The sequence below is a fragment of the Patiria miniata genome, unplaced genomic scaffold, assembly GCF_015706575.1.
Source record: "Patiria miniata isolate m_02_andy unplaced genomic scaffold, ASM1570657v1 HiC_scaffold_7, whole genome shotgun sequence".
In the NCBI taxonomy this organism is placed as follows: domain Eukaryota; kingdom Metazoa; phylum Echinodermata; class Asteroidea; order Valvatida; family Asterinidae; genus Patiria; species Patiria miniata.
The window spans coordinates 42,896,608-42,913,155 of NW_024037074.1; the positions used below are offsets into that span (position 1 = coordinate 42,896,608).

The window sequence follows — 16,548 nt, forward strand, 5'->3', positions numbered from 1 at the left end:
CCTCTTGATCAATCGGAATGGTTAAACTGTTTTAGGTATTTATGAATGTCTTTTAAACGTCACTGTTCATTTCCAGACTACACCACTGAACCACCCTACTACGGCTGCAGTTCATATGAGTGGCGATGCTATTACAACGGTCAATGTATTCAAGACTACCAAAGATGCAACGGATACTCTGACTGCTACTATGGCGAAGATGAATACAACTGTTACGGTAATTATCTACAACAAAAAAGTTTTCTAAAGTTGAAACACCCTCCAAGTTTTGTACATAATTCATCTCACTGTCTTTTCCTTTTCAGACTTCACCACTGAACCATCCTATGGCTGTAGTTCATATCAGTGGAGATGCTACTACAACGGTCAATGTATTCAAGACTACCAAAGATGCAACGGATACTCAGACTGCTTGTATGGCGAAGATGAATACAACTGTTACGGTAAATATCTACAACAAAACGTTTTCCTAAAGTTGAAACATACTTCAAGTTTTGTAAACAATACAATACGCACAAGCCTACGCACAAGCCACCCATGCCACCCATTCATGTTACACCAAAGAAAAAAGTGTTTAAAACCGGTTGGTGTTTTATCAACCGTATTAAACCACCCACGTGACGGTCTCTCGACCAATCGGAATGATTTAAGTGTTTTAGGTATTTATGAATGTCTTTTAAACGACACTGTTCATTTCCAGACTACACCACTGAACCACCCTACTACGGCTGCAGTTCATATGAGTGGCGATGCTATTACAACGGCCAATGTATTCAAGACTACCAAAGATGCAACGGATACTCTGACTGCTACTATGGCGAAGATGAATACAACTGTTACGGTAAATATCATCATGGGTGGCATGGGTGGCTTGTGCGTATAAAGCGCTCGCCTCTCACCAAGGTGACCACGGTTCGAATCCTGGCCGCAGATCACAAGTGAGTAGAGTTGTGCGTTGGTTCTCTCCTGTGCCAAGAGGGTTTTTCTCCGGGCCTTCCGGTTTTCCTCCCTCCGGAAAAATCAAACACTTTCGATCTCAGGCTGTGCTCCGTGGTAATATATGGGTCGATGTGGCCGGCAGCCATAGGCGCCTTTACGTGCCAGCGGCCCGACCACGTTGTAGCCGCGTCCTTCGCAATTCAGCATACCAGCTGACACATCTTTGCAACTGTCTTTTAAAACACACTTTTCATTTCCAGACTTCACCACTGAACCATCCTACTACGGCTGCAGTTCATATGAGTGGAGATGCTACAACAACGGTCAATGTATTCAAGACTATCAACGATGCAACGGATACTCTGACTGCTACTATGGCGAAGATGAATACAACTGTTATGGTAACTAATCACCTCTGCAGATACGTGTATTTTATTGCAGTGACGTGACAAAACGTACTTCCTAACATTAATTTGACTTAATTTGTAGTACTTCGATCCATTTATGTCGATTTCACCATATATTCATAGGAAACACCGTGGCGCCCACTGTAGACGTCAATCTACCCTCCTCCGTGATAAGATTAGTGAATGGCAGCACCATCTATGAAGGCAGAGTAGAGGTGTTTGTCAACGGTTCCTGGGGAACGGCTTGCAGTCATTCCTGGGGCATGGACGATGCCCGTGTCGTCTGCAGACAGCTCGGCTATGGACCAGCCATTAGTGCCCCGCGTGACGCTACCTATGGCCCGGGTGTTGGTCCTATTCACCTTGTACACGTCTACTGCAACGGTTCGGAAAGTTCGATTCTCGACTGCACATCCTATTACTCTGAACACTGCTACCACCGTGAAGATGCCGGTGTTGAATGTACAGGTAATGCAAACTTATTCGTCCAATCACCGCCAAACTTTATATAAAAATTGGCCAAGAAAATTTTTCCAACAAATTGCACTTTCCACCCGAAAAGATGTATACCAGTCGTATTCTCAAGTTGCTTTGAAATCGAGGACTTCAATATTAACGATTCGCAGGATTTAATTGAAAATAAGTCTTTTCTCAAACTGGCGTTTTATAGATGCACTGTCCGTTTCTCGTCAATAAAATCAAATTATTGTAGGCGTCTGCAACACTCTGGAACACAAAAGGCTTTTGTTGCCGTTGTTGATGTTGGTGCTGTTGGTGGTGGTGTTGTTTTTGCTTACTAAACAGGTCCGCCATGCAAGTAGAATGGTTCCCGGTCCGTATATTTATCGATACTGATGGGAGAAAGCCAGTCTACCGACCGAGAAGTTTATTATTGTCGAGTGTGGACTTGCATTCATGCGCTGTTCGTCATTTTGAACCGTGTTTGAACTGACAATGTGACATCTCAGACGCAGTAATGAAACTGATGTCTGAGTTTGTATTACAACTTAAACTAAGTTGAAGCACTATGCAGTGAGTTTATATCAAAAGTCTTTTTTTAATTCCTAATCCACGAACATTTCATTTTCTGTTGCTTTAGCTCCAGTTCGTCTCGTGAATGGAGGCTCTTTGAACGAGGGTCGAGTTGAAGTTTTCTACCAAGGCCAGTGGGGTACAGTCTGTGATGATGGATGGGGCATTAATGACGCTCATGTCGTTTGTCGCATGCTTGGTTATCCTTCTGCATACCAGGCGTGGGGCAGCGCCCACTTCGGTCAAGGATCAGGTCCAATCATGCTTGACAATGTTAACTGCCAAGGAAATGAATATGACATAGCTGATTGCTATCATAATGGCTGGTTTAGTCATAACTGTGTACATAATGAGGACGCAGGAGTTACTTGTAACAGTGGTAAGTTTATTGTCGCAACATATAAAATGAACTTGAAAATTTGAACATTGGCCTTAACAGGGCGCCCTGTAATGGTGAGGCGGGAAAGTAAAATGAACATGTAAAAATCAAGGTGCATACACAAACTCATGCAAATTAAAAGATAAAATATCTCTGCTATTTTTCAACTACCTTTTTAGAGAAATGTTTACACGTTTCCCGAATTGTAAAGCTCAATCATTTGACTTCACTTTCCCGTACATTACTTTACACCAGAACCACCCTAGTGCGGCTGCAGATGATTATGGTAATGCCCAAAACATAAAAATCTAGCGATCCCTTTTATTTTTGAAGCAAATGTTTCCGGGTTGTATTTTGGGTCACACTGTATATTCCCAACAACCAGAGTTTCTAAAGGATGACACATAACATATCTTAGCTTAAATGTACATCTCATTGACTTTAAACCACACTTTTAAATTCCAGACTACACCACTGAACCATCCTACGGCTGCAGTTCATATGAGTGGCAATGCTACTACAGCGGCCAGTGTATTCAAGACTACCAACGATGCAACGGCTACTCAGACTGCTACTATGGCGAAGATGAATACGACTGTTATGGTAAATATCTGCAACAAAACAGTTTTTAGAAAGTTGTAACATACTCCAAGTTTTGTAAATACGTGTACTCACTGACTTTTTGATTGTAGGCTACACCACTGAACCATCCTACGGCTGCAGTTTATATGAGTGGCAATGCTACTACAGCGGCCAGTGTATTCTATACTACCAAAGATGCAACGGATACTCAGACTGCAACTATGGCGAAGATGAATACGACTGTTATTGTAAATATCTGCAGCAAAACAGTTTTTAGAAAGTTTTAACATACTCCAAGTTTTGTAAATACGTGTACTCACTGACTTTTTGATTGTAGGCTACACCACTGAACCATCCTACGGCTGCAGTTCATATGAGTGGCAATGCTACAACGGTCAATGTATTCAAGACTACCAAAGATGCAACGGATACTCAGACTGCTACTATGGCGAAGATGAATACGACTGTTATGGTAAATATCTGCAAAAAAAAAGGTTTTTAGAAAGTTGTAACATACTCCAAGTTTTGTAAATACATGCATCTCACTGACTTTTTGATTGTAGGCTACACCACTGAACCATCCTACGGCTGCAGTTCATATGAGTGGCAATGCTACTACAGCGGCCAGTGTATTCAATACTACCAAAGATGCAACGGATACTCAGACTGCAACTATGGCGAAGACGAATACGACTGTTATGGTAAATATCTGCAAAAAACAGTTTTTAGAAAGTTTTAACATACTCCAAGTTTTGTAAATACGTGTACTCACTGACTTTTTGATTGTAGGCTACATCACTGAACCATCCTAAGGCTGCAGTTCATATGAGTGGCAATGCTACTACAGCGGCCAGTGTATTCAATACTACAAAAGATGCAACGGCTACTCAGACTGCTTGTATGGCGAAGATGAATACGACTGTTATAGTAAATATCTGCAAAAAACAGTTTTTAGAAAGTTGTAACATACTCCAAGTTTTGTAAATACGTGTACTCACTGACTTTTTGATTGTAGGCTACACCACTGAGCCATCCTACGGCTGCAGTTCATATGAGTGGCAATGCTACAACGGTCAATGTATTCAAGACTACCAAAGATGCAACGGATACTCAGACTGCTACTATGGCGAAGATGAATACGACTGTTATGGTAAATATCTGCAAAAAAAAAGGTTTTTAGAAAGTTGTAACATACTCCAAGTTTTGTAAATACATGCATCTCACTGACTTTTCGATTGTAGGCTACACCACTGAACCATCCTACGGCTGCAGTTCATATGAGTGGCAATGCTACTACAGCGGCCAGTGTATTCAATACTACCAAAGATGCAACGGATACTCAGACTGCAACTATGGCGAAGACGAATACGACTGTTATGGTAAATATCTGCAAAAAACAGTTTTTAGAAAGTTTTAACATACTCCAAGTTTTGTAAATACGTGTACTCACTGACTTTTTGATTGTAGGCTACACCACTGAACCATCCTAAGGCTGCAGTTCATATGAGTGGCAATGCTACTACAGCGGCCAGTGTATTCAATACTACAAAAAATGCAACGGATACTCAGACTGCTTGTATGGCGAAGATGAATACGACTGTTATAGTAAATATCTGCAACAAAACAGTTTTTAGAAAGTTGTAACATACTCCAAGTTTTGTAAATACGTGTACTCACTGACTTTTTGATTGTAGGCTACACCACTGAACCATCCTACGGCTGCAGTTCATATGAGTGGCAATGCTACAACGGTCAATGTATTCAAGACTACCAAAGATGCAACGGATACTCAGACTGCTACTATGGCGAAGATGAATACGACTGTTATGGTAAATATCTGCAAAAGCAAAGGTTTTTAGGAAGTTGTATCATACTCCAAGTTTTGTAAATATATGCATCTCACTGACTTTTCGATTGTAGGCTACACCATTGAACCATTCTACGGCTGCAGTTCATATGAGTGGCAATGCTACTACAGCGGCCAGTGTATTCAATACTACAAACGATGCAACGGATACTCAGACTGCTTGAATGGCGAAGATGAATACGACTGTTATAGTAATATCTGCAACAAAACAGTTTTTAGAAAGTTGTAACATACTCCAAGTTTTGTAAATACGTGCATTTCATTGACTTTTCAATTGTAGGCTACACCACTGAACCATCCTACGGCTGCAGTTCATATCAGTGGCAATGCTACTACGACGGCCAGTGTATTCAATACTACCAAAGATGCAACGGATACTCTGACTGCTACTATGGGGAAGATGAATACAACTGTTACGGTAAATATCTACAACAAAACAGTTTTCTAAAGTTGAAACACACTCCAAGTTTTCTACATAATTCGTCTCACTGTCTTTTCCTTTTCAGACTACACAACTGAACCATCCTACGGCTGCAGTTCATATCAGTGGAGATGCTACTACAACGGTCAATGTATTCAAGACTACCAAAGATGCAACGGATACTCAGACTGCTTGTATGGAGAAGATGAATACAACTGTTACGGTAAATATCTACAACCAAACGTTTTCCTAAAGTTGAAACATACTTCGAGTTTTGTAAATAATACATTACGCACAAGCCACACAAGCCACCCGTTCATGTTACACCAAAGAAAAAAGTGTTGAAAACCGGTTGGTGTTTTATCAACCGTATTAAACCACCCACGTGACGGTCTCTCGACCAATCAGAATGGTTAAACTGTTTTAGGTACTTATGAATGTCTTTTTAAATAACACTGGTCATTTCCAGACTACACCACTGAACCACCCTACTCCGGCTGCAGTTCATATGAGTGGCAATGCTACAACGGCCAATGTATTCAAGACTACCAAAGATGCAACGGATACTCTGACTGCTACTATGGCGAAGATGAATACAACTGTTACGGTAAATATCATCATGGGTGGCATGGGTGGCTTGTGCGTATAAAGCGCTCGCCTCTCACCAAGGTTACCACGGTTCGAATCCTGGCCGCAGATCACATGTGAGTAGAGTTGTGCGTTGGTTCTCTCCTGTGCCAAGAGGGTTTTTCTCCGGGCCCTCCGGTTTTCCTCCCTCCGGAAAAATCAAACACTTTCGATCTCAGGCTGTGCTCCGTGGTCATATATGGGTCGATGTGGCCGGCAGCCATAGGCGCCTTTACGTGCCAGCGGCCCGACCACGTTGTAGCCGCGTCCTTCGCAATTCAGCATACCAGCTGACACATCTTTGCAACTGTCTTTTAAAACACACTTTTCATTTCCAGACTACACCACTGAACCATCCTACAACGGCTGCAGTTCATATGAGTGGAGATGCTACAACAACGGTCAATGTATTCAAGACTATCAACGATGCAACGGATACTCTGACTGCTACTTTGGCGAAGATGAATACAACTGTTATGGTAACTAATCACCTCTGCAGATACGTGCATTTTATTGCAGTGACAAAACGTACTTCCAAACATTAATTTGACTTAATTTGTAGTACTTCAGTCCATTTGTGTCAATCACCATATTCATAGGAAACACCGTTGCGCCCACTGTAGACGTCAATCTACCCTCCTCCGTGATAAGATTAGTGAATGGCAGCACCATCTATGAAGGCAGAGTAGAGGTGTTTGTCAACGGTTCCTGGGGAACGGCTTGCAGTCATTCCTGGGACATGAACGATGCCCGTGTCGTCTGCAGACAGCTCGGCTATGGACCAGCCATTAGTGCCCCGCGTGACGCTACCTATGGCCCGGGTGTTGGTCCTATTCACCTTGTACACGTCTACTGCAACGGTTCGGAAAGTTCGATTCTGGACTGCACGTCCTATTACTCTGAACACTGCTACCACCGTGAAGATGCCGGTGTTGAATGTACAGGTAATGCAAACTTATTCGTCCAATCACCGCCAAACTTTATATAAAAATTGGCCAAGAAACTTTTTCCAACAAATTGCACTTTCCACCCGAAAAGATGTATACCAGTCGTATTCTCAAGTTGCTTTGAAATCGAGGACTTCAATATTAACGATTCGCAGAATTTAATTGAAAATAAGTCTTTTCTCAAACTGACGTTTTATAGATGCACTGTCCGTTGCTCGTCAATAAGATCAAATTATTGTAGGCGTCTGCAACACTCTGGAACACAAAAGGCTTTTGTTGTCGGTGTTGTTGTTGGTGATGTTGGTGGTGTTGTTGTTTTGGTTTACTAAACAGGTCCGCCATGCGAGTAGACTGGTTCCCGGTCCGTATATTTAACGATACTGATGGGGAGAAAGCCAGTCTACCGAGCGAGAAGTTTATTATTGTCGAGTGTGGACTTGCATTCATGCGCTGTTCGTCATTTTGAACCGTGTTTGAACTGACAATGTGACATCTCAGACGCAGTAATGAAACTGATGTCTGAGTTTGTGTTACAACTTAAACTAAGTTGAAGCACTATACAGTGAGTTTATATCAAAAGTCTTTTTTTAATTCCTAATCCACGCACATTTCATTTTCTGTTACTTTAGCTCCAGTTCGTCTCGTTAATGGAGGCTCTTTGAACGAGGGTCGAGTTGAAGTTTTCTACCAAGGCCAGTGGGGTACAGTCTGTGATGATGGATGGGGCATTAATGACGCTCATGTCGTCTGTCGCATGCTTGGTTATCCTTCTGCATACCAGGCGTGGGGCAGCGCCCACTTCGGTCAAGGATCAGGTCCAATCATGCTTGACAATGTTAACTGCCAAGGAAATGAATATGACATAGCTGATTGCTATCATAATGGCTGGTTTAGTCATAACTGTGTACATAATGAGGACGCAGGATCTACTTGTAACAATGGTAGGTTTATTGTCGCAACATATAAAATGAACTTGAAAATTTGAACATTGGCCTTAACAGGGCGCCCTGTAATGGTGAGGCGGGAAAGTAAAATGAACATGTAAAAATCAAGGTGCATACACAAACTCATGCAAATTAAAAGATAAAATATCTCTGCTATTTTCCAACTACCTTTTTAGAGAAATGTTTACACGTTTCCCGAATTGTAAAGCTCAATCATTTGACTTCACTTTCCCTTACATTACTTTACACCAGAACCACCCTAGTGCGGCTGCAGATGATTATGGTAATGCCCAAAACATAAAAATCTAGGGATCCCTTTTATTTTTAAGGCAAATGTTTCCGGGTTGTATTTTGGGTCACACTGTAGATTCCCAACAACCAGAGTTTCTAAAGGATAACACATAACATATTTTAGCTTAAACGTACATCTCATTGACTTTAAACCACTTTTAAATTCCAGACTACACCACTGAACCATCCTACGGCTGCAGTTCATATGAGTGGCAATGCTATTACAGCGGCCAGTGTATTCAAGACTGCAACAAAACAGTTTTAAGAAAGCTGTAACATACTTCAAGTTTGGTAAATACGTGTACTCACTGACTTTTCGATTGTAGGCTACGCCACTGAACCAGCCACTGAACCAGCCACTGAACCAGCCTACGGCTGCAGTTCATATGAGTGGCTATGCTACAACGGCCAATGTATTCAAGACTACCAAAGATGCAACGGATACTCAGACTGCTACTCTGGCGAAGATGAATACGACTGTTATGGTAAATATCTGCAACAAAACAGTTTTTAGAAAGTTGTAACATACTTCAAGTTTGGTAAATACGTGTACTCACTGACTTTTCGATTGTAGGCTACGCCACTGAACCATCCACTGAACCAGCCACTGAACCAGCCTACGGCTGCAGTTCATATGAGTGGCTATGCTACAACGGCCAATGTATTCAAGACTACCAAAGATGCAACGGATACTCAGACTGCTACTCTGGCGAAGATGAATACGACTGTTATGGTAAATATCTGCAACAAAACAGTTTTTAGAAAGTTGTAACATACTCCAAGTTTTGTAAATACGTGTACTCACTGACTTTTCGATTGTAGGCTACGCCACTGAACCAGCCACTGAACCAGCCACTGAACCATCCTACGGCTGCAGTTCACCTGAGTGGCAATGCTACAACGGCCAATGTATTCAAGACTACCAAAGATGCAACGGATACTCAGACTGCTACTCTGGCGAAGATGAATACGACTGTTATGGTAAATATCTGCAACAAAACAGTTTTTAGAAAGTTGTAACATACTCCAAGTTTCGCAAATACGTGTTCTCACTGACTTTTCGATTGTAGGCTACGCCACTGTAGGCTACGCCACTGAACCATCCTACGGCTGCAGTTCATATGAGTGGCAATGCTACAACGGCCAATGTATTCAAGACTACCAAAGATGCAACGGCTACTCAGACTGCTACTCTGGCGAAGATGAATACAACTGTCAAGGTGAATATGCACAAGGGAAATAGTTACTGGATGAAGCAGACACGCCACTCCATAAGGCCGGTTAATAAAAACTAAAGTAGTTTCTCGATCGTCCGGCCTTTTTCAAAAAACGAAGGAGGTGGGTGCTTTTTTTTCTCAAGATTGCGGATTTTTCAAGAGGGACCAGGGTTCCTTTCCCCTCCCCCCCCCCCTTGCCTCCCCCGAAAAGAAAAAAAAGAAAAAAAGACGACGTGCGAAGTCATATTACAGTCAATTTGATGCACATTTACCAACATGTAATCGATAATGATAGGGGTCAGAGCCAGTCTACCAAGCAGTCTTAATTATTGGCAAGTTGGGAGCGTTCATGCGCTGTTCACCGTGTTTGAACTGACATTGTGTTATCTCATGATCTCATAGACGCAGTAATGTAACTGATATGTCTGAGTGTGTTTCAACTTGAAGTACTGAAGCATGTTACAGTGAGTTTATATCAAAACTCTATTTTAATTCCTAATCCACGAAGCATTTCATTTTCAGTTACCTGAGCTCCATTAACAGTTCGTGTCGTTAATGGAGGCTGTTCGAACGAGGGTTGAGTAGAAGTTTTCTACCAAGGCCAGTGGGGTACAGTCTGTGATGATAATTGGGGCATTAATGACGCTCATGTCGTCTGTCGCATGTTTGGTTGCCCTTCGGCATACCAGGCGTGGGGCAACGCTTACTTCGGTCAAGGATCAGGTCCGATCATGCCACAATGTTTACTGCCAGGGATATGAATCTAGCATAGATGAGTACAATCATGCTGGCTGGTTTAATCATAACTGCAGGCATAATGTGGACGCCGGAGTTATACTTGCTACATTCTTGGAACATATTAAATGAAGTTGAAAATGAACAAACTTTTGGCTTCAACTGGGCTCTCTGTATAGACAGGAATGTAAAATGACTAAGTAGAAATCAATGTTCTTGATTTTCCAACTTGCCCCTATAACGTGCCGCCGCTATGTTGCCTTGCTGTCCGATTATAGATTTCACCAAATTTACTTAGAAAAACTCTGACCAGTTTGAAGATTAAAGTTTCCAACAACTGTTTAGAGAACGTTTGCACGAGTGCTGAATTGTAAAGCTTAATCATTTTTTGTGTTTCATACTTTCCCAAACTCCCATACATTACCAAAACATTTCTATTTGTTCCGATAATTTTCATGTCGAACCTGTGCCGTACATCAACTACACGGAGACATCAAAAATAGTCTTACAATATTCATGTAACGCATGGTTGTATTTTGTTTTATTTGGGGTGATTTTCAGACACGTTCCGCTGTTCTAACGGTGACGAGATCCCCATGAAGTATACATGTGACCGCATCATCGACTGCCAGTATGGCGAAGATGAGTGGCAGAACTGCAACGGTAAAACAATTTGTTCCTCTTTGACCTACTCAAGCTTTTGTGTGGATCTTCATGCTTAACTTATTCTAAGAAACACTGTCAAAAGAAAATCATGAGATGAGGTCGAAGCTAGTCGAATTATGCTTTGCATCTCGTAGGTAATGCATCTGACTTGGCCCTAGGTAATGTATTCAGAACAGGAATAATTTCCCACGTGGGTCAGCGAAAACTATGATGATACATTGTATATGATTCCTATTATTAAGTCTTGCAAGTGGAAACTCTATTGATATTAATGCTGCGTACCACACCACCACCACCACCACAACAACAACCAGCAGTCCAGCCACAGCTACCATAACCGCCACAACCACCACACCACAACCTGCAAACCACAACCACAAATTCAACCACTGAACCACCACAACCACCACTGAATCAGGCTGCACCACAACCGCCACAACAACAGCTACAACCGTGAGCAACAACATCATCAACAACAACGATATCAAAAACAACAACAACCAGCACCGTGAACCACCACGGCCACCATAACCGCCACAACCACCACACACACCACAACCTGCAAACCACAACAACCACTGAATCACCACAACCACCAGAATCTCTGCACCACAACCACCGCAACAAAAGCAACAACCGTGAGCAACAACAACAACCAGCACAACCACCACGGCCACCATAACCGCCACAACCACTACACACACTGCAAACCACAACAACCATTTAACCACCAGGACCACCAGAATCTCTGCACCACAACCACCTCAGCAACAGCAACACCGTGAGCAACAGCAACAACATCATCAACAACAACGACGACAACAAGAACAACAAAACAACCGAGCCCGGTTGGGCATAGTTATTCACATTGAAACAAAGACGTTAGAACTAAACAAAGAGGCTCCGTAGTTCCAAAAAGCCACGTACGTTTGAGCGCAAGGGGGCGTTCTAACCATGGGCGTCAATCCTGAGGGGGGGGGGGGCATGTCCTCCCCCCCCTTTTTTGAAGGGTGGGGGACACAATATCAAATGTCCCCCCCCCCTCAGATTTTTGAACTCGTGTCCCATTTACAGGGCCCTATTATGTACTTCAATGAATCTTTTGCTTTAAAAATATTGGTTAAAGTGGTCAGAAATTGACTCAGATAGCACCACAGAGCATTTAGAATCCAAATTTTTCGGGGCCCTTAAGCGGGCCCCGAACCCTACGCCTGTAGCTCAGAATTCTGATAGCCAATTCAATGACTCCAACCTCGAAAACGATGTTCAAATAATTATGTTCAAATAATTCTCTTTTGCTACGAAAATATTAGTTAAAGCATGGAGAAAAGTGGTAAGAAATTGCTTCAGATCACACCCCACAGAGCATCTGGAATCCATTTTTTGTCGGGGCCCTTAAACGGGCCCCGAAACCTACGCCGTAAGGGCTTCGCGCTTCGCGCTCGCATCAGTTCTGATCCAGGTATGTTGTCCCCCCCCCCCCCCCCCCCCCCACTTTTGAGAAGCGATTGACGTCCCTGGTTCTAACGTCAAGACATTTTGATATGCAGCCGTACATTCAATTTCTTCTAAGTATTTTATTTCTTGCTATAACAAAATTACCAATTGTGTATAAATTCGTATTTGATATACATTTCTAGATAATGAAGTCAAAAGGGACAACATTGAGTCGTATCCGCGACGGGAGAAGATTTTGCCGAAGGAGAAAAATGATGAGCAAGACCCGTAGACGTATCAAGGTGAGCTATTCCTTGCTTCTGATAGCAAAATTTAGGGCACTGTGGCGCAAAATGGACAGGCTCACCAAACACTATTATAGTTCTGGCGTCACATTTTCAAAACTTGTCGAACCGAAGCGGGGCAAGATAACTGATATTTACCTTAGCTAAATCACAACCCCATAGAATAAATTGGATGGATTACCATCTGCAACAACAACAAAATAGTCTTGTGTAGTATTGAGTTTCTTTGTGACATTTTGAAAGTCAATTAGGCACACGTAAGCAAAATGTTTTATCTCTGATGAAAACCAGTAGCTCGCATTGTGTTACCTCTCCAACACCGGCAACAAACTACGTTTGCCACACACCAGATTATATTTTGGGTGCCAAATGCTACAAATGCGACAAGTACTGTACACCAATTACTGCTTGTAGCTTTGGGTGAGGCTAGCTAAATTTAGTACGGGCCTTATGCACAAGTTAGCCATTTTTGTCGTGTTCCCTGAATGTATTTTATAAACTGTGACCTGTTGCAGGGGATGGTGCCAGGCTATTTATTCACTATAGCCTCACTTTCACTTTTTTTAATGTGGCTTAAAACATTACAGTATGTTTAATCACAAATGTTAAATTGTTCAGAGCAGATTGGTATTGTAACGTTTTTCCTCACTCTCAGTCGAATATGGCTTTAGTTTTACGTCCTAGAATGAGCCCTTTAGGCATCCAAAGCTTGTATTGTACAAAATATCATCAATCAGGCATGTCCGGGTCTTTTTTTTAATAAAAGATTAATGGCTCCTTTTGCGGTTGCGCCATGTGACAAAATAATGTCGTACTTAAAGTATACTATTTCGTAGCTTTTTTTACTCGCCAGGAACAACAACAAAAACTGGGTGTTTTTTTCAAAAGAGGAAACATCTTAAACACCAAATGCGTATGCATGCTTATCCACTTTCTACTCAATTATAAGTTCATCTTAAATGTTTGATTTGTTGCAGGAATCAGCCGTCGTCTCGGACTTATACCGGACATGGAATCGACCACGGTACACCGCATTCTAATGTCCATTTGAAATTTCTTAGAATTAGTTTGGATTTTAAGTTTCATTTTGTTCCCATTTTTGTTTCCGTTTTTGTTTCGTTCCTTTGAACCTTTTTTCCAAGTTTGAGTTAATCACGAATATTAATGATTCAAATTTTGTGGTTTCAATTTCATTATTTTTGGGCAATTCCACGGAGAAGCGGATACGGCTGAAAAGTGGATAATTTATTAAATCTTTGGAACTGCAAGCATCACAATCTCGAATGTGGTATTAAATACAAGGAGACAAAATACCTCATTACAACTCACCAAACTTGCTCCGCATGGCTGTGTTATAAGTCCTGGTGAGATGTATTCATGGGAGGCATACATGTTGATATAGGAGCCTAAAGAGCGTTGCTTCATCTCTTAAACTAACGAAACTCACCGTGGAATTGCCCATCTTGTTCCAATTTTCATTTTCGTTTTCGTTCCTTTAAGCTTTTTTGTTCCAAATTCTTTTCGTTTTCGTTCCTTTAAGCTTTTTTGTTCCAAATTCGAGTTAACCAAGAATATTTACTAATTTGAATTCTGAAGAAATAACTCCCACAACTATGGGAAAGATGGTACAATAAAGGGCATGTCTTTACCAAAGCCCATCTTAGGAAAAGAGTTTGCGCTGAACGGAACACTTTTTCATAGAACCATCGGGCTGTCAAAACAAGAATCAAGTCAAATATAACAGTAATGCTCTATAATCCTCTGTTCCCAAACCTCGCTCCGAATCAGCCAATATTACAAACATCTGGGGAGACTATTAAGAAACGCTAGAACTGAATACAAAAATATATTCCGTCTTTTTGAAATTGATATAGTCATGAAAATACTTCCATCCAAAAATAAGATTAAACCACAGATAATACAGATACTTTTATGAGAAAATCATAGTTTAAGTTATGGACTAAAATATGCACTTAGATATGGCCTATATCATCATGTCAAAAGCTTTAACTATAAAAGACAGCCGTTTATAGCGAAACAAATATACTGTACACTGCAAAAACTGCAGTGTTAAATTTACACCATTGGTATCTATATAGGACCATCTGATGTTAAATCTTACTGGTGTTGTCCTATATAGATACCGAATGGTGTTAAATTTACATTACAGTTTTTGCAGTGTACACTGAGGGTTTTGTTGAACATTGGCAATGTGCGACTGATGTAGAGTTCAGTCGTGTATAACTCACAGCCTTATTCTTGAATAAGCGATCTCCCCGGGGTAAAATCTATGTCACCTAATGTTTTTTTTGTTTTTTTTAATTGGTTTTAAAAAAAAAATGCCTTACTGCACAAATTGCAATTTATTCCCTGGTCGTTCAGAGGCAAAACAAACGTGAGGGATTCCATAATTCCAGCCCAAAATACCGTTAGAAATTGCATCACAACATCGTAGAAGAGCTTGAACTGAGCAGCGATTTGGATAAACAAAAAAATCCGAAAAGCAAAGCTCATAAAGAAATACAAGGACACGGTTTGCAACGTATTTCCCCTTTATTTCAGGCAAGTTTATGTTCATGATTTGTTGTTGTTTTCGTTTCGTTTTCTCTATTATGAAAGAACTTCTCTCATTTTTTTCCTTTGGTAAAATAAAAAGGATTAGATTAAAGTGCAATTCCTTTTTGTCTGAGCGAGTGATTTTGTTTTAATGTGTGTTTGTCTCCCTTCTGATAGCTTTTCCTGTATCGGTTAAATTACTGGTTGCAGATATAACCTAATTCTGACAATCATCAGAAAATTGAATAGTCTTAACCCATGCGTCAAGCACTCTGAAAAGAAGTAATTTTAACCAAATAAGGAATTGACCGTGACCACACATACAATGGAAAACATAACTGTGGCAGATGACGGCCCCCTCCCCCATCTTTGTGCTGCAAAAATAGGAAATTAATGCAGAAACAAACGCCACATGGCAGTCCCCCGAGTGAAAGTTGGATTGCTTGTTTATTGCTACATTATACATGTTATGCATAAACATACAATATATATATATGTCTTAATTGGTCGCTACAAAAGTTCCTATATAGAGAATTAAACATTTAAAATGCAGGTACGGATCCAGGGGGTCAACCCCCCCCCCCTCTCTGACGGAAAGAAAACTATTAACAATAATAATAATTAGCTATGTCCGCCTGTCTCGGACAGAGAGGCGTAGCCAGTATAGGGGTAAGGGGGGGGGGGGGGGGGTATTTGAACACTTGTGCGATAGTGTGCATGATAGTCGGATTTGAACAGCGCCCCCGTTGGAAGATGGTACCACCCCACCCCCACCTCACCCCACCCCCAACTTTTTGATTTCACGGCGGCCAACTGTGCGTAGAGTCATTGAGCCGCCCCTGCAACACACTTATGTAACACCTTAAAAACATGTAAAATCTCAATGATCATAAAAAAGGACATTACAAACTTCACTTAAAACATATATTACTTGAGTTTAAACAAAAACACTGGTGTTTACAATTCCCGTTTTAAATATCTTCCTGCAGCGTTATCAAAAGAGCGGTTTGATCGCTTAGTCCGTCCCTCGAGTGATCTTGAAGAATAGCAGGATGAGACTCGTCTGCAGTTATTGCATGAGTTCGTGTCAATGTCCGCTGTTATAGAACACTCGATTATTTAGCTAGAAGGATGTTTCAAAGAGCATGAAGTGAACTTGTTGAACAAAATCGGGATTTTTGCCCGAAATACTATAT

The 16,548-nt window shown here is 41.3% G+C and overlaps 1 protein-coding gene and 1 long non-coding RNA gene across 2 annotated transcripts; both read left to right on the forward strand.

Annotated features, from left to right (window-relative positions):
- Nucleotides 1–1,591: 1,591 nt before the first annotated feature.
- Nucleotides 1,592–9,446, forward strand: LOC119745203 (deleted in malignant brain tumors 1 protein-like). Its single transcript, XM_038221425.1, has 14 exons — nt 1,592–1,814; nt 2,446–2,757; nt 3,223–3,381; nt 3,903–4,040; nt 4,581–4,718; nt 5,260–5,397; nt 5,487–5,552; nt 5,713–5,850; nt 6,707–6,733; nt 6,854–7,198; nt 7,831–8,142; nt 8,763–8,921; nt 9,011–9,169; nt 9,259–9,446. Exons 1-14 carry the CDS (start codon nt 1,610–1,612, stop codon nt 9,444–9,446), a joined length of 2,484 nt encoding a protein of 827 aa, XP_038077353.1. The 5' UTR covers nt 1,592–1,609.
- A 96-nt stretch (nt 9,447–9,542) lies between these two features.
- On the forward strand, nt 9,543–14,912 carry LOC119746184. The gene is made up of 4 exons (XR_005273701.1): nt 9,543–9,656; nt 10,950–11,051; nt 12,695–12,793; nt 13,774–14,912. It is a non-coding gene; the product is annotated as an uncharacterized LOC119746184 (long non-coding RNA).
- The last annotated feature ends 1,636 nt before the right edge of the window (nt 14,913–16,548 follow it).